This window comes from Sorex araneus, chromosome 3 (genome assembly GCF_027595985.1).
Source record: "Sorex araneus isolate mSorAra2 chromosome 3, mSorAra2.pri, whole genome shotgun sequence".
Lineage (NCBI taxonomy): Eukaryota > Metazoa > Chordata > Mammalia > Eulipotyphla > Soricidae > Sorex > Sorex araneus.
This window is the reverse complement of record NC_073304.1, coordinates 185,943,965-185,960,519: the sequence shown is the minus strand read 5'-3', so window position 1 is coordinate 185,960,519 and position 16,555 is coordinate 185,943,965. Positions and strand designations below refer to the sequence as shown.

At 52.0% G+C, this 16,555-nt stretch overlaps 3 protein-coding genes across 4 annotated transcripts; all 3 read right to left on the bottom strand.

The window, feature by feature from the left end:
• Nucleotides 1-42: 42 nt before the first annotated feature.
• Nucleotides 43-4,655, bottom strand: PHF23 (PHD finger protein 23). The gene is made up of 5 exons (XM_004604893.3): nucleotides 4,415-4,655; nucleotides 2,827-2,858; nucleotides 2,581-2,673; nucleotides 954-1,797; nucleotides 43-849 (listed from the first exon to the last, which is right to left on the bottom strand). The coding sequence occupies exons 1-5, from the start codon at nucleotides 4,446-4,448 to the stop codon at nucleotides 635-637; spliced, it is 1,218 nt and encodes a 405-aa protein (XP_004604950.2). The 5' UTR covers nucleotides 4,449-4,655; the 3' UTR covers nucleotides 43-634.
• A 1,058-nt stretch (nucleotides 4,656-5,713) lies between these two features.
• GABARAP (GABA type A receptor-associated protein) lies at nucleotides 5,714-7,922 on the bottom strand. Its single transcript, XM_004604892.2, has 4 exons — nucleotides 7,619-7,922; nucleotides 6,987-7,065; nucleotides 6,740-6,858; nucleotides 5,714-6,192 (listed from the first exon to the last, which is right to left on the bottom strand). The coding sequence occupies exons 1-4, from the start codon at nucleotides 7,706-7,708 to the stop codon at nucleotides 6,127-6,129; spliced, it is 354 nt and encodes a 117-aa protein (XP_004604949.1). The 5' UTR covers nucleotides 7,709-7,922; the 3' UTR covers nucleotides 5,714-6,126.
• A 963-nt stretch (nucleotides 7,923-8,885) lies between these two features.
• CTDNEP1 (CTD nuclear envelope phosphatase 1) lies at nucleotides 8,886-16,513 on the bottom strand. 2 transcript variants are annotated; one of them, XM_004604891.2, is made up of 8 exons: nucleotides 15,604-16,490; nucleotides 12,240-12,306; nucleotides 12,026-12,144; nucleotides 11,744-11,815; nucleotides 10,895-11,011; nucleotides 10,554-10,665; nucleotides 9,879-9,963; nucleotides 8,886-9,568 (listed from the first exon to the last, which is right to left on the bottom strand). In XM_004604891.2, exons 1-8 carry the CDS (start codon nucleotides 15,703-15,705, stop codon nucleotides 9,508-9,510), a joined length of 735 nt encoding a protein of 244 aa, XP_004604948.1. In that variant the 5' UTR covers nucleotides 15,706-16,490; the 3' UTR covers nucleotides 8,886-9,507. The 2 variants fall into 2 exon arrangements, with proteins under 2 accessions (XP_004604948.1, XP_054986905.1); XM_055130930.1 differs by lacking the exon at nucleotides 8,886-9,568 and adding an exon at nucleotides 9,583-9,771 and having other exon boundaries at nucleotides 15,604-16,513.
• Between the last annotated feature and the right edge of the window lie 42 nt (nucleotides 16,514-16,555).

The following is a 16,555-nucleotide window of genomic DNA, read 5'->3' as shown; positions in this document are numbered from 1 at the left end:
TCTTTTCCAAAGCCTCCCTTCCCCAACCAGAACAGTCAGGGCTATAAACACAAAGAGCCCACTCTTTTATTTACAACACGCAGGCTGTCTGTACAAAGACCTGGCCGGTATTATTTTAAAAACAAAGGGTGAGGGAATCATCACCTTTCTGTTTCCTTTCCTCCCTCGGATGGGCTCTGGCTGATATTCCACCTCTGAGCTGCCATACCCAAGAGGGGAAATCCAAAATTAAAAATACAACCGGTGTAGAATAAATGGGTAGTGAGATAGAAGATGAAAGAGGGGAATGCTATATTTACACTAGTTTTATAGACAACTGTTTCATTCCATCCCAATTCCAACCTTGGCCCAGAGAGTGAGGGGTGGCAGATATGAGGGACAGATATTAAGTGTCTAGGGACCCAAACAGCCTTCCACCTCCAACTGTAATGGATCCGAGTTCGAGTGAGTCCACAAGGTGGGAAGGGAGGGTAGAAAAGGAACATGAAATACTCATTTCCAAACAAGTCTCCCTTGGGAATTCCTGCCTTGAAATGGAACAATATCCAAGCTCCAGGGGATAAGACTGAGGACCCTGAGGAACATTTCCCAAGTTATGTTGTCATCTGGACGTTGCAGCCTAGAGATGGCAATGTCAGGGTTCTCCTGATTTGGGAAGCCCTCCTAACCGCCGGGCCTCTGGCCGCAGTTCCTTGCATTTCTGGCAGTAAAAGAAGTCAGGGACATTGGTCTTCTTAATCTTAGCACAGGAGAGGTGGATCCACGTTCCACAAAGGCTGCACTCAATCATTGGCCTCCCTGCAAAGGGCTTTCGGCAGTAACACGTGATGAGATCCCATGAGTCATCACCTGGGGAAGAGAAGGTTTGTTTGGTGTTCCTCCTGAGCTCTCGGGATTCCCAACACCCCAAGCCCATCATCCCTGCTGCCCCTGGCCAGCCCCCAACTTCTCACCTGATTCTACCATGATGTCCTCATCCATTACCCGCATCTCTCCTTCACTGGAGCTGGCATCTCCATCCTGGCTTGTTTCAGTGCTGCCTACCTCCTTGTTTTCACCGTCAGTGGGAGGGACTCCTTCAGGGTGGACGGTGGCAGCGGTTCTAGGAGCCTCAGGTGGTATAGGCAGCACAGGGACTGGGGCTTCACTGCCTACAACTGCTGCCATTTCTTCCTCCTCGTCCTCCTCCTCCTCCTCTTCCTCCTCCTCCTCTTCAGAGTCTGTATCACTGGGAGGTGCCCGTGGAGGCCCAGGAGGTGGGAGTCTATCTCCCCGATCTGCCTTTTTCAACTTCCGCTTCTTGCTCTTCTTGATTCGAGACCTCTTTTCCCCATCCCCAGGGGCTGGTCGAGGCCTCCGAAGAACCCCAAAGCCAGCTCCCCCTCCTGGCCCCAACTTTCGGTTCTTTCGGTCCTTCTTTCGAGGAGGCTGGGAGAGGTCCCCCTGGGAAAGGGGCACTGGGGTAAGAGAAGCAGGGGGACGGGACGCATGTGTCAGAGATGAGGGGGATAGTGGAGATGTCATTTTAGGTCCATCTAGATCAAAGAGAGAGTCTTTGAGCTTCATCTTCTCAAGTAGGGTAGCACTGTCAGGTGTCTGCAGGCGTGAGAAAGTGGACCTTGGGGGTCCTGGCTGGGTGGGACCAGTCTGAGCTGCCCTTCTCTTAGATGACTTTGCTTTCTTAACAAAGGTCTGGATGGTTCGGAGATCTGAGGGGGCCGAATCCCAGCCATCACTGTCTGCAGCACTCTCACCGCGCAATGGAGAGCTGGAGCCAGAGGCTGGCCAGTCACTTTCCTTAAAAGGAGGAGAAATCAAGGTCAGGAGGAGGTCCAGTGTTCCTCTACAACCCAGTTTACAAACCCAGGCTTAGACCTACTCCAAAATATCCTGCCCAACACTCTTTGCCCAATGCCCCTCTGTTAGGTGCCTGTTTCCAGTGATCAAACTCTACGTCCCAGGGCCCTTTGCCTCCAGCTTAAGAGCCATGGCAACAATGTATCCCCCAAGCTACTGTAGTATTTACATACAACTCATTTGTTACCATTTTCAGTTTAGCGAAAAATATCCAAAAGCAACCTAATACTATCATCCACTATTGCTCAAGCCACCCCACCCCCACTCTGAATCCTCAGGTTTCATATTAATCATAGGCGTGTTTTTCAATTTTTAAATTTTGGGGGGTGAAGGGGTATAAACCCAGCTATACTCAGGGCTTACTCCCGGTAGGGCTCAGGAGACCTTATCTGCCTCCAGGGATTCAATCCACGTCACCAGCATGCTAGGCAGAGCCCTACCCGCTGTACTCTCTGGCCCCCACAAATGTTTTTTGCTGTTGTTTGGGTTTTGGTTCACTCCCAGTGGTGCTCTGGGACAACTCTTGGCAGGGCCTCGGGACACCATATGGGGTGCTGGGGATCAAACCCAAGCTTGGCCACACATAAGGTGCTGTACTATCTCCCCAGTCGTTCCCCCACCCTTGCCTCCATATGTGGTATTTCTGCTAGGTTTCTTCTATAGCCACAGGAACTTGCTCAACAGTCCATTTATAGTCCTAGACCACTGCCCTATTGTCCCCACCTCTTTGCTAGGGGGGATATAACCAGCATACGCCAAGACAAAACTGCAGAATTTGTTGAAATCCTCAATTGTTCTTCTACGTTTCTCTGGTGGCTGAAAGAAAGGAAACATGTATCACTAGGAGTTTAAGAGGGGCATTCCCAAAGGCATAGTCTCTGGGGAAAAATCTGGGAAAGGGAGGAGGGGAAGGGAGGGGCAAGGTATCCTGCAGTCACTAGTAGGCTGCAGAGGTAAGGTAAACCTCACCTGAGTCTCTGGCTTAAGGGTCGGAGGTGGATCTGTGAAAGCAATAAAAGCCAGTCAAGGCACTGGGAAATCGTAAAAGCCCACCACAGGACCTCGAGGTTCCAAGTTAATCAATTTCCCTCTTACAGGTCCCTCACGCAGACAGCAGGCCCCCAGCTGTGCTGGACCCGCCCCAGCTCCCCCTTCCGCTCGGTGAGGGGGCGGAGCCTGGGCAAGGCGCCCTCTCAGGCCTCGCTATAGCGCTCCCCTTCCCCCACCGGCGCCCAGCGCCCCGCCCCCCGCCCCCCGCCCTCACGGCTTCTCCGACTCCCGTCTACTCACATCTCGGCGCCCCACCCGCCAAACCGCTCCCCCAGCCGAGCCCAGGCTGCCGCCAGCCCCCCGTCCTTTACACACACCCAGTACCCCGAGGTCTCCCGGTCGCGCTCTACCGCGCCAGGCCCTGAGACCGCACACGCCGCCGCCGGGCCCCCAGGGTTCAAGATGACCACGCCGAACCGCTCCCCGCCCTCCGGCCCCCTCTACGCGACCACGAGGCCCGGCGCGCCCCTCACCCCACACCCTCAAAACACACAGGCACACACACCCAACGCCACTCCGCGTTCGGGACAGATCCGAGCGCTCTAACCCGGACGCGGCCCCACCTGCCCCCCCACCCCCACCGCGCTCCCCACAATTTCGCTGTCCCTCCGCCCCCATCCGGGGCTTTGGCCCCTCCCCGTCTCGAGCTCTTCGGTCTCCCCGCCGGGGCCCCGGGCCCAGTTCGAGCTCTCCGGCCGCCGCTCCCCCTCCGCCCCCGTACTCGGCACCAAGTCACTAGGCTACGGATCCCCAAACTCTACCCCCCGCCCCCCCGCCATCAGCTCCTCTCCCTCCACAGCAATCTCCGCCGCTGCTGGCCCCCTCGCCTTCCGCAACTCCCGGCTCTCCCCCTCGCCGTCTACCTCCCCCAACCCCCAACAACTCACCGGTCTTTAACACCCCCCCTCCCCGGCACCCCGCCCCACCGCCCTTACAACTAGCCCGCTCCCGGGGCTGCCCCGCTCGCTCCCACAACTACCCCTCGACACGGTCCCTCCGCAGACAATACCCAAACCCCCTCCTCTCCCCACAACTCTCGGCCCACCCCCCCAACAATCACCGGACTAGCTCCGGCGATAACTACCGGGAGCTCCGGCACCGCCGCCACAAACTCCCCCGCCTCCGTCAACTCGAGCTCCTCACTCCGTCCTCTTCCACGTTCCCTCCTCAACTCTCCCGCCCCCCGAGCCCCCCAACCTCCCAGCTCCAGGGCCTCAGCATGCCGAAGGCCCTTTTCAGCCACTAGCCCCCGAAGCCCCGGCTTCCCAGCTCCCACTCCCCACCCCCTCCTCAGTGGCCAGTCACCAACTACCTCCAGCCGAGACTCCCACTCCTCTTTATCCAAGGTTTCTTAACTCCCTGTGCTTCCACCTCCAGGGCCAGGCAGGGCCCCGACCCTCTCCCCGCGTTCTCCCCCTGGACTCCGGGGCTCGACCTCCAAGTTTGCCAATTGATCCCTCGACCGCCCCCGCGCCGGCTCTGCGCCCTGTGCCGGCCGACAGCTCACCTTCGGGACTGGGCTCCGCCATGGCTTCCAGCATCGCCCCCTCCCCTCCTCCCGGTCCGGCGCCCCCCTTCCCTGAGCCGGGGATCCCGGTGCCGCCTCCGGTGCTCGATGCTCCTACTACCTCGCTCCACAGAGATCCTGCCTGGGCCCGGTGGTGACTCCAGTCCTCTAGTCGCTGCCACCACCTCCCTCTCTACCACAGCCTCCCGCACTCCCGGACCAGGCCCCCTCCCCCCGCGCCGCCGGCCGCCTGCTCCCTCCTCCTCCTCCCTCCTTTCTTCCCCTCCCTTCGCGAGAGCCGACGCGCAATGCATCAAGGGGGTTGTAGTCCTTCCGGGGGCAGCGGAAAGAGGACAGCATTAGGCGACGGAACTTCAGTTCCCAGCAAGCCAAGGGCTGGCGCAGGCGCACTAAGCCGTTCCCCGCTCCACCGGGGAGTGGCGGGGAGACTGGGAGTAAGAAGGGCGAGCGGAAAAGAGCGCGTGGGCTCCTGGGAAGTGTAGGCTGGGCGGGACCAAAAGCAGGGAAAGAAGGGATTAGAACTCTCGGCCACCATACTGCCTCGCTCAGCAGATGCGCGCGCGCGTTCTCTTTCGGTCTCGCTTTCTTGGCCGCCCGCATTTCCGGTCAGACAGAAATGGTGGTTGGGAGCTGAAGTTCTCCTAGTGATAATGGCTCCCCCTTCTACAGGTCTTCTCCCACCCTTGAATTCCACAACGCAGAGTCCCACATGCCTACACAGCAAAGAGATATGCAATGAAACACCAGGTCCTTTTAGCGGTTCCCATACCAGAAAATTTCTTCCTTAATCCAATAGGTTACAATAAATATGGGTGTGTTTTTCTTTTTGCTTTTTGGGGTCACACCCGGCAATGCACAGGGGTCACTCCTGGCGGTGCCCGGGGACCATATGGGATGCTGGGAATTCAACCCGGGTTGGCCGCGTACAAGCCCTGTCCGCTGTGCTATCGCTCCAGCCCCATAGGTGTGTTTTTCTAAGAAAGCAGGTATTTTTTAACTTTCTCAACAGGAACCCATGATAAAAAAAAACAAACAAAAAAAGGTTAAGGTTTTTACGTTAGGGCTCAATGCACTCGCATATTAAACTGCACTCGTATATTAAACTCGTATATTAAACGGAGTTTCATGAAAAGATACTCAGAGCAGTCTATTCATCACACACACAAAAAGTCCTCAATCAGAGTAAACTAAAATATGTACTATTCTTCCAGCCACTTCTTTCCCCACCACTGAAGACCAAAAAACGGGAGAGGGAAGCAACACAAAGCAAAATTCAACTCAGATTGGTGGTTTCCACTTTATTGGTGTGCCTCCTACTTTCCCCCCACAATTTCAGTCCCTTCCATCTACCCCCAAAAGAGAAGATAGTGAAAGGAAGGGATTGTTAGGGGTTCTGAGCCTCTTGGGCAGTCAGGGAACAGAAACCAAAACCACTGAATGTAACAGATTGACAATCAAGAAGTCTAAAGCATAAGTGGGAAAATGGTAGAGAAAGAAGAAAGGAGAAAGGTTCTAGAGGCTGTCTCCCCCATTAATCCTCCAGCGAAAAGGGGCTGAAGAGAACCTCAAACATTAGGAAGTGCAGGTCCTGAAGAAGGAAGGCGGTGGTTGAGCCTGGAGAAGGAGGTCAAGGAAGGGGGGCCACCTCTTTAGAATGGGACCCTCCCCACCCCACCTCAGGGGCAGCAGCTTCACAGACCATAGACACTTTCATCACTGTAGGCAATGTATAGAAAGAAGTCTTCTTCATGGTGTTCCTGGGGTGAAAACAGAAAACGACGGTACTCAGGCATGTGGCTTTGAACATTCTCAACTACCCACTGCCCAGGCCCATTCTTCAAATATTCTTTTCGAAGACCCCAAAACCACTGCCTGGACTTTCTCCTTCACTTGCTCCAGGGCTCGATTTCGTATTATCCCTAGAAGTAAATCTCAAATTGCTCTCTCTCTGCCTTCGAATGCAAAGAGAAAGGAAAAGGAGCATACATACTGATATAAACAACTCCCCTTTTCTCTACTCTCATGTTCAAACCCCTAGCCAGGGACTATCCTGTTTTGTTCTTTGTTTTGTGGTGATAAAAAAAAGACAACTGGTAGTGCTTAGGAATTGAACCTAGGGCTCCTGCTTGCAAAGTATTCATTTCATCCAGCTGAGCTATCTTCCTGGCCCTTATCCCGAAATTTTATGGTCGAAGATAAAATTAAGAGCTAACCAAGTCAACCCACTCCAAGAACTGCAGACCTAAAACTTTTTAATCCTCAACTCCCCTCTATAGGCTCTACTATAATCCCCAGTTATCATACCTGGTATAGCTGACCCATGGTGGCACTGGTGGGTGGAATGACATTGTTGACAAAGAAAAACAAGGCATCCTCAGCTCGGAGATGAATTCGCTTCCGGATCAAGAAGTAAAACTGACCAACTGCCAAAGTTACAAGGTGCAATAAAGTCACATAGGTCACAAATGTCTCAAAAGAACAGCTGCTACATGGAGCCTCTCCCACAGATAACACTCCCGCCCCCAGGAGGTAAACCTGGTCAAATTCCCACCTGTGAGATCAGAAGGCACCAGGTATTTCTTTTTGTCCAGATCTCCTATCCGAGCTTTGGGGGCCTTTTCTACTATCACCTAATAAGGGGAAAATAAAAATTTTAGAGATATCAGATGTCCCATGCCTCCACTGATCAAGAACTTAAATCAACAGCATTCCTGGCACCCCGAATTCATTTCTCTTTGTCTTTACACACGCGGTGCAGCCCTGAATACAGATTGTGACCCCACCCCCACCCCCGCAAGTCTCCCTAACAGCCAATATCCCTGAATCGGGCGTCTGAACACTGCTCTCGCTTAACAGACGAAAATGATCGTGTCTGTCTGATAAAGCCTCGATTTAAAAAAAAAATTAAGTAGCTGGGGGCGAGGGATGACCAAATGAAGCGCAGTCCACAAAAACTCCTTCCAGCCTTTCCACAAACCCCAGGGTCTCACACCCATCCACATCCCTCGCTCTATCTCTACCCCATTCCTTCTACCTCCGCCTCAGGGACAGTTGTTTCAGACTAATTCTCAAACCCCCCAGAGCTAGCAGCCTGACACCCGTGCTACTAGTCCCAGACCCAAGTCAGTATGTGGCGTCAGGGCCAGAGCCCCGCGCCGTGGGCCCAGTAGCTACTGTCCTCACCGGGACCCGGTCCGGATATTTCTTTCGGATCTTCTCGCCCTCAGAGCGGCGCTTCTCGAACGGATGCTCCTCTTTATACACGAACTTCATCCTCCCGGGAACCGGGCTGGACCGGGCTGGGCTGAGGGAACCCGGGGGGGCCGGGACGGGGGGCGGCGGCGACTGCGGCGACGCGCGGGCGGATTCAGCGGAGCGATCCCGGGACTTGCGCCACTTCCCTATTCATCAACCCTGCCACCGACCAACAGAAACCTCCCTACCTACTGTATTACGCCACTAACGTAGCGGCCTTAACGCCGCCAGCGTAGCACTACCTACTGACCGCCCCTCCCCACCCCACCCCCACTCACGCCATGAGCGTAATCTCTTTGGAAGCAATTTTGAACTAAACTAGCGACGTAGCCAAGGTGACTGGCTTTTGCTATTGTGGTAAAACACTAAAATCCCATTTTCCGATTTTCCCCTACACGAAGCTGGAGGCAGGAGACGGTAATCGTACTCTGAGACTTGGTTCTCCCAAATCTACTTTAGGAAAAACGTAGAACTGCAGACATTACAAGAATAGATTCTCAAAATGCAGGGATACGCTGGCGGCGGCCGTTGACACGGAAACAAAATAGCACCCACATGGAGTTGGTCTCCAGAAATAAAGGGCAGAGTTAAACATGTTTGGAGAGAAACAGAAAACACTCGGGTTCCACGAACGAGTGGGCCAATAGGGACTAGAGAGGAGGTCCGAAAGGGTAGGGACTACGTCAGCGCGGAAGATTACTTTCGGACTGTGTAAAGAGATATCATGTGATCTCAGAGAAGGGCGGAGCGTCACGTGGTGGGTGCGAGGAAGTAGAGCCGGTCGCAGGGAGGCGGGCTCTTGGGGGTGGAGCCGGGCGGGCAGTGGCCCAACTCCGGGAGAGCGCGCCAGCCGCCAGGGAAACACCAAGCTGTCCCAAGTCAGTCGCCCGGGCAAAGCCCGCCCTTTCTCCAGCTGTATGTCATTTCCGGCGCCCAGGTTTTTCCTTCATTCAGACTTAAGACTGCAGGGTGCTTGCCCCTGGGGAATCCATCCTTATCACCAAGGCCCTGCATCAAAGGATCTGCTGATGCTGATTACTCCGTCCCCGCTAAGGGAAGAGCGCTTTTCCACTTAGCCCTCTGACCTGACCACCTCGTAAAGGCCATCTTTCGGCTGTGTCTACGGGACCGGGTAGATGTTAACGAAGACCCCTCCCTTCATTTCCCAAACCCCCAGAGAAGGACCTAGGGCAGCTTTGGTTTCAAAGTTATTAATGCATGGTTTAAAAGAGGAAAGGGGGAAAAAAAGAGCGAGAAAGCTGGTTACAGGTCGGAGGGAATATAGAAAGAAGGTGGGGGAGTAAGAGGACAAGTTGGGGGAAAATCCAGTGGCCCAAAATCCCAGTTTCCCACCCTCAGCCCAGCCCTTGGAGTGAAGAATTAGATCAGTTTTGTACAAGAGTTTTTAAAAAATCAAATCACAACAAAGCTGGCTTGGCTTCTGTTTTGAGCCTCCTGGATTACCGAATTCTCACTCTAGCCAGTCCTGTCTCTTCACCATAGACAGTTTCGGCTCTCCTAGGCCTCCGCTTATGTCCCAGTCTGGGCTCTCCAGTGAGTGCGGACATGAAGTTAGAGTGAGGCTGCTTCAGATTCTGGCCCATGTGTCCATCCAGACTCCAAGTGGAGTGCAGGGCTCCCAGGGCAGAAGGGTGGGAGGGGCAGGCCCTGCCCAGGCAGTCCTCATCACTGGACAGGGCATCAGATGGGTGGGAGGGGCAGACCCTGCCCAGGCAGTCCTCATCACTGGACAGGGCATCAGACGGCTCACCCTCCTTTTCCCCCCCACCCCAACTCAGGTGGAGGGGGAGCAGCTGTCACCAGAGCCTATGTTGGTGAAGGTTTCGGCTCAGCACAGAACGAACATCAGCGGTGAACCTGGGATGACAATAACTTGCATTGGTAGAGTCCTTATAGTTGATATCCTCACAATATTAGTGTTAGGCAGCCTCATTGGAGATGTGGGGCAGACATGAGCACCATTTTCACATGAGGAGACTGCAGTTCAGCTTGCCCAAACCCAAAGGCTAAATAAAAGCGATGAGCTTAGTACAAGAAGACCTGGGTTCAAATGCTAAGTTCTTAAGGGAAAAAAGATAAGTAAGTAAAACAGGACAAATTTTTATTCCCTATTGGGATCTCCCACCACCTCCTTTCCTCAAAAATCTAAATGTCTAGCTTCCCTTACCTGAGGGCATCCAGCATTGGAAGCAGGTTGAGAAGGGCGGTATCACTGGGGTCACTGAACCAGGATTTGATGGGGATGGCATTGTCTAGGATAGGTGAAAATGCATGTGAGAACAAAGGATTCAAGAAAGCCAAAATGTTTTTCTTTTATTAGGGTGTGAAGATTATTACTTTTAAAATATATACCTCTGAACCACTCCACCCAAACTCAACAACCTATTTAAAACCTCACTGATTTATACTGAAAATAATTTTTTTGTCTTTGTTTTTCTGGGTCACACTCAATGGTGTTCAGGGGCTAATCCTGGCTCTGTGCCTAAGAGTTGCTTCTGGAAGTTTTCAGGAAACCATGCAGTGGTAGGACCTGAACTAGAGCCTCCAGCGTGAAAATATACACTAACCCATCGAGTTATCTCCTCAGCCCTAAATTTTAATCATCACATAGCATGCTAGTGTGAGGCTTTGCATAAATTTCACTGCTACTGTGTCTCACCTGAAACAAATTTGATTTGAGAAATAAGATTTATGAAACAGACACATGAGGAGTGGACATCTTACTTAAGAGAAACAATGCATCTGAACTTACAATAAATCAGAGAATCCCAGCTCCACGCATTCAAAATACTGCCTCAAAACTACTTAATGGTCCTGCCAGTCTCACTACCTTCTTTCATACCTGGATGGCTTCTGTAAGCCCCTGGGGAGTTATCCAGGATCACAATGCTGGAGAGGTCACTGTGGACTACAGAGAGGTCCTTGATGTAGCTGCCCAATTCCAAAGTGCAGTGCTGGAAGGCAGGGTGAGCTGGTCATCAAAAGGAGATTCGTCCTCTGACTGCTCCCTTAGTCCCAACAACTCGAGGGCAGCCAACTTCCATAAAGGGAATTATGAAATGTGACTCCCTGTACCCCCAGGTTCCACTACAGGGAAGCTGGAACACATGCTTCAAACTCAGGTCCTTTTTTGGCAACCTGCCTCCCAAATCTCTTTCTTAGCACTGGATTCTAGCCCCTTACCTGTCTGTAGTATCTCCTCTTAAGAATGCTTCTGCTATTGTCCAGTTTATCTGCTACAGCAGAGCCATAGATCTCCATGCTTGCTGTAAACACCACTAGTTCATACCACTGGCTCACCTAAATACATTGGGGAAGAGAAGCTTCAGAAAGGGTGATCTTCATTGAGACATACAGTTCCTATTCATTAGAAAAGTACCTCTGGGGCTGGAGCGATATTACAGTGGGTAGGGCACTTGCCTTCCATGTGGCTGACCCAGGTTCAATCCCTAGCATCCCACATGGTATCCTGAACTCGCAAGGAGTGATTTCCTAGGACACAAAACTCTGAACACCCCAAAATTCAATCTTATCCTTATGATTCAGAGATGCAAAAATAAAAGAATAAGAAGCCTGTGGAAAAATAGAATTATAGGGGCCAGAGAGATAGTACAGTAGATAGGGTTCTTGCCTTGCATGAAGCCCACCCAGGTTCAATTCCCACTGCATATGATCTCCTGAGCACCACCAGGTGTAGCCAAAAAAAAAAAAAAAATTACTCAGAGCAATAGTATAGCAGGTAAGGCACTTGCCTTGCACGTAGCCAACCCAGGTTTGATCACCAGCACCCCATACAGTCCCCTGAGCACTACCAGGAATGATCCCTAAGTGGTGCAAAGCCAGGAGTAAGCCCTGAGTACAACCGGTGTGGCCCTCCCACCACCAAATAAAAACTCTGAACATGCTACCACTGCCCCACTCCCAAACTGCCCATATCCATTTCTCCTCATCACCTCCTCCAATCCTCTAAATCCCCAGAACCATAGAACTATTCCTTCATCACAGAGCTCCTGATCCCTTTTACAAACTTACCACTTCTAAGAAGAAATCCACATGAGGCCTCTTATGTACAAAAAACCGGACGGGATGTTTATCTATTACCACCTGCAGAGGAACAGAAAAGGACTGGGAAATGTCCTAACCACAACACAACCTGAAGCACACCTCCCACCCTTCCGCTGACCACTTCTCTTCTTCAGGTGAATGCTGGTAAAAGGGGATGGGGATGAAGACAAGACACTCAGATTAGAAAAGGGAGTCCAGGCCTGAGGAGAGCAATAGATACAACTATACCATCAGTTCCCATCCACACACCTTGAGGATGAAGTCAGGAGGCGTTCCCGGTCGAACTGTGGGCCTCAGGACCCCATCATGATGTGAGTGAATAAGTGTCTCATCCAGATCCAGCACCAGGATCTTCCTCTTCACCTGTCCTGAACCACAAGAGGAAGCATAACACCAGTCAACCTCCAGCCCAGGCCTAGAATCCTACCTCACTTCAGAGGAGTCTGCCCAACCAGCTACTCACCGAGCCGATTCCGGGACACAGGAGATAAAGGAAGGATATCATATCGAACAGTTTGATACTGAATTACCTAAGAAGAGCAAGAGAGAGAATCAGAACTCTTAAAAAGGAAACATCCCTCAGGAATAATAAGTAGCACACTAAACATTTCTCATATGCTAATTACCAAATGGGTTAGAATTATTTCATTTAGTGGTCGGGGCTATAGTACAGCAGATAGGGCATTTGCCTTGCATGCAGCAGGCCTCAGTTCGATCCCTAACATCCCATACAGTCCCCAGAGCACCATCAGGAGTAATTCCTGAGTGGAGAGCCAAGAGTAACCGCCTGAGCATTGCCAGGGGTGACCCAAAGGGAAAAAAAAATTTCATTTACCTCTCAAAAACACAAATATGGGCCAGAGCAATAATAAAAAGTCAGGGTAGGGCACCTGACTTACAAGCTGCCAAGCTGCCAATCTATGCTTCCCGAGTTCCACCAGGAGTGATCCCTGAGCAATCTCTAAACACAGAGATAGGAATAAGCCCTGAAAACCGCAGGGTAGAGCCCCAAAACCAAAAAAATACCATTCATTTGCTATTGTGCTTGGTTTTGGGGCCACACCAGCAGTGCTAAGGATCAAACCAGGGTCTGTTACCTTAACTACTGCAAAGCAAGTACCTTAACTACTCTGTTGTATCTTTGGCCCCATAATCTGTATTAAGGATGATAAAATTAAAGGTTGGAGAGATTCAATATCTTACCTAATGCCACAGAATTAGGAACTGTACTTGTTGTGTTTTGTCCCTATTAGAATGAAACCCCATGACACCATGGCTATTTTTAATTTAAAAAATATATATATACATACATATATATATATATATATATATATATACACATATATTGGTTTTGGGGTCCGACCTGGCAGTGCTTGGGGTTTACTCCTGGCTCTGCACTCAGGGAACATTTCTGGTGGAGCTCGGGGGACCAGGGATGGCAGGAATCAAATCTGGGTTAGCTATATGTAAACCAAGGGCCCCAGGAGTTGTACTATTACTCCATCCCCTACACCACGATTTTTGTCTCTGTTATAACTATATTCCCGGAATACTATAGTTGGATTGATCCAATAATATTAGAATAGATGAGGGAATGGAACTAGGATAGTCACCATGGTAAGCTGACCTAAGAACCTGCCCTCTTACCCAGGAAATCTGGCCTTATTGGACAAAGAAAGAAATGCCTAAGCCCCTCAATACCAGGGATTCTTTGTGGCAAGTCCCATCACCTCCTCTGGGAAACTGAAAGCCTGAAATTCTTTAGTATACAGGAACAAGAGTCAAGTTGGGAGGTCCTTGGGTTCTCTAAAGGGTAGCAGAGGGTGAGGAAATCCGGGGGTTGTCAGGTCAGCTAAGTTCCTCTGGCTAGGGGCCATCAAGCCTATTTTAACCAGCCACCTGTCCATTTCTATCTCTACTGGCCAAGTCACAAGTTACAGGCAACCTCAGTCCTCTAAACAGCCTCCTTATCTTGGTACCCAGGAAAAAGCAAGGACACTGTAAGCCCCACAGGCCAAACCTACTGATAGAGTATCAAGAAGACCAGCGCGAAAGGCTATGGAAGATGTTACCACCTCAGCCTTCCAGATTCTCCAGGCCTCCTAGTATTAGAAGCTTATTCTAATATAAGAATCTCCCCCATGCAAAACCTGGCCACTCCCTCCCTCTGTTCTTTTTCACAGCACAATGTTTTTCAGTCCATCCCTGAGCCCTGACATTCACCAGAAGCTGACTACCCCCTGGAAAACACTCATGGGCCCTCTCTCCTGATGCCAAGACATCTGCCCTTTTTTTCTTCCCTGGCCATGAAGAGGACTGCAGTAGCTCGGGTGTCCTGTCTGCTATCTCGGGTTGCACATGCTGGGCATGTAGGGAATGCTCAAAGCATCTGCCAGTAAGGGGGGTGGGAGGAGAAACCAAATTGGAAGGGAAGGGAAGACAATAGGCTGTGGGGTCAGTGCTGCCTGAAGGAGAACAATTTTTCAAGTAACTAGTCTCTGAATCTACTATAGTACTCCCTGTACACAGAACAGAAATCTGACATGTTGGGAGTTGAAGGGGTGAATGCTTACAACAAAGTAAGGGAGAAAGCCTACACAGAAAAACACAGGAAGCAGCCACACACACATCTCATCACCTATGACCTCAAATTCCGGGCTTTTTTTTTTTTTTTTGCAGTGCCAGGGATCAAACTTAAGGCCTCACACAAACAAGGCAAGTTTGACTTCTAACTCGTCAAGTAAACAGCCCTGCCTACAACTATGATCACTCAGAATACTCACCATCTACCAGGAAGTAAAGTATACTGGTAAAGGAGCAGACACATACAAAGCCAAGCCCATTCTCTCAAATATGTCAACCACAGTTACCACCCGGGACTTTCTTCAGATTTCTTTCTAGGTCAGAGTCCTCACTGAAGTATGCCAAAGAGTGCAGAGGGAAGAACTCATACACCCCAGTTCACTGAATTTTCCAAGTGGTGATGAGAACACAAGAGTACATTGATAGAAAGATGTTAGACTAAGAGGCCTTGACCTTGGAGAAAAACTAAGGGGCAGAAACCCAGAGATACTTGTACATCCAGAGTCTCCCGTTCCCACTGTATCTCTCACAATGCTAGAATCTGTTTCTTCAGATTCAAATCCTGTAACTGACAATCCTGTCTTCTGCTAGGGACACCCAAAATTTAATGTACTTCCATAACTAAAGAAAGGCCATCATGCACATATCCCGAGGGCTCAATAAATCCAGATACACACATTCCCGCTATGAAAAGAAGTTTTCTGAGCCACTGTGGAGGAGTTCACACTAAGTGTGGAAAGAAGCGGGGCTTCTCCTTGGTGGCTCCAGGCTTCTCCCTACTTGTCCTGTAAGGCCATCCTCACCCTTGATACACCCTTGACACATAAGCCAGTCTGCCCTTGTAAGACCAAGTACACACGGAGGTTTTTAATAACAGGAGGGTCTTTCTCCAGTCCACACCAGCAGATCTACTGCCATCAAACAGGTGTCCCCCGGTTCTACCTTTCTTTAACAACTACAGTTTTCTTCAAGAGTGCTCCTCCCACTACCTTAGCCCCCAGGAGTTGCCAGATCCAGTTCCCGTCTAGGCGCCCTCCTGCCCAACAATCTTGGTTCCACTACAGGGTCTTCCTCCTCTCCACCCCACCCATGCCCAACTAAGGATGCCTTAACTCAAGCTAGCGGGTGAAGCCGCCACCAAGACTCAGTCCCGAGGCCCCAACAGCCCCAACACTTTGCGAAAACCCATGAGCACCACTGACAGAGGTAGCCACCACCACCACCAGCACCCACCCAAGGCTCACCGTGCGGATCTGCCTCCGCAAAAGGTATATGAAGAAGCTCCAGAGCTTGGCGGCGAAGGCCACGAACGTTCGCAGCCCCAGCAGACACTGTGTCCGCATCATCCCGATGACCCCGGCACCGCCGGCCCCGGGGCCCCCGCGGCCCAGCTCCGCCAGCCCACCGGGGGCAGCCCCCCGCCGACGGGAGGGGGAACGGGGGCCCCGAGTGGCCGGAAGAAGGTGCAGAGAGGAGCACGGAGCGGGCGGCTCAGAAAGCCACCCCCAGCGTGGGGAAAGCCCAGCGTAACGGAGAGCTGGGGGACAGGCGTGGGCTGCCCGCGGGGGCCCACATGGGCGGGGAGTGGCACCGACGGCTTCGCGGAGGTTACGGGCTGAGACAGGTCAGGCTAAGACGGGGCCCTCTGAGACCAGGAGAGAAGGGGATGGAGAATTGGGGGAGGGGGCATGAGGGGAGGGGGCTTGGGAGAAGGGAGGGAGAAAGAAGGGGGAGGGGAAGGGGGGTAAGCAAGAGAGTGGCCCGCTGCGCAGGCGCGCTAAGGGGCTACCCGCGGGAAAGGGGCGGGCGGGGGCAGCAGCGAGCTGACAGCGAAGAAAGGGCCGGCTGAGAAGAGGAGGGGAGGGGGAGCCGAAGGGCGCGGATGCCGGAACCGGAGCGGCCTCCCCCTCCCCGAGACCGGGGATGCCTTAGCCTCTGGGGAGCGGGACTGCAGCCTCTGCAGCTGGATTTCCCATTCTGACAGGCGCCATTTTACCGCCCAAAGGGCTCCCTCCTCCTTTCTTCCCCCCTCCTCTTCCCCTCTGACACTACTTCCGGTGGTGACGTGTATTCGCTTTACCAGGACTACTGTTCCCCTAACTTGCTTTATGGGGGTGGGGATTAGGAAAGTGGTGTGTGCTTTTAACAAGGCCTCGGCAGCGCGCACGCGCGAGAGTTGGCTGCGGGGCGGGGCCT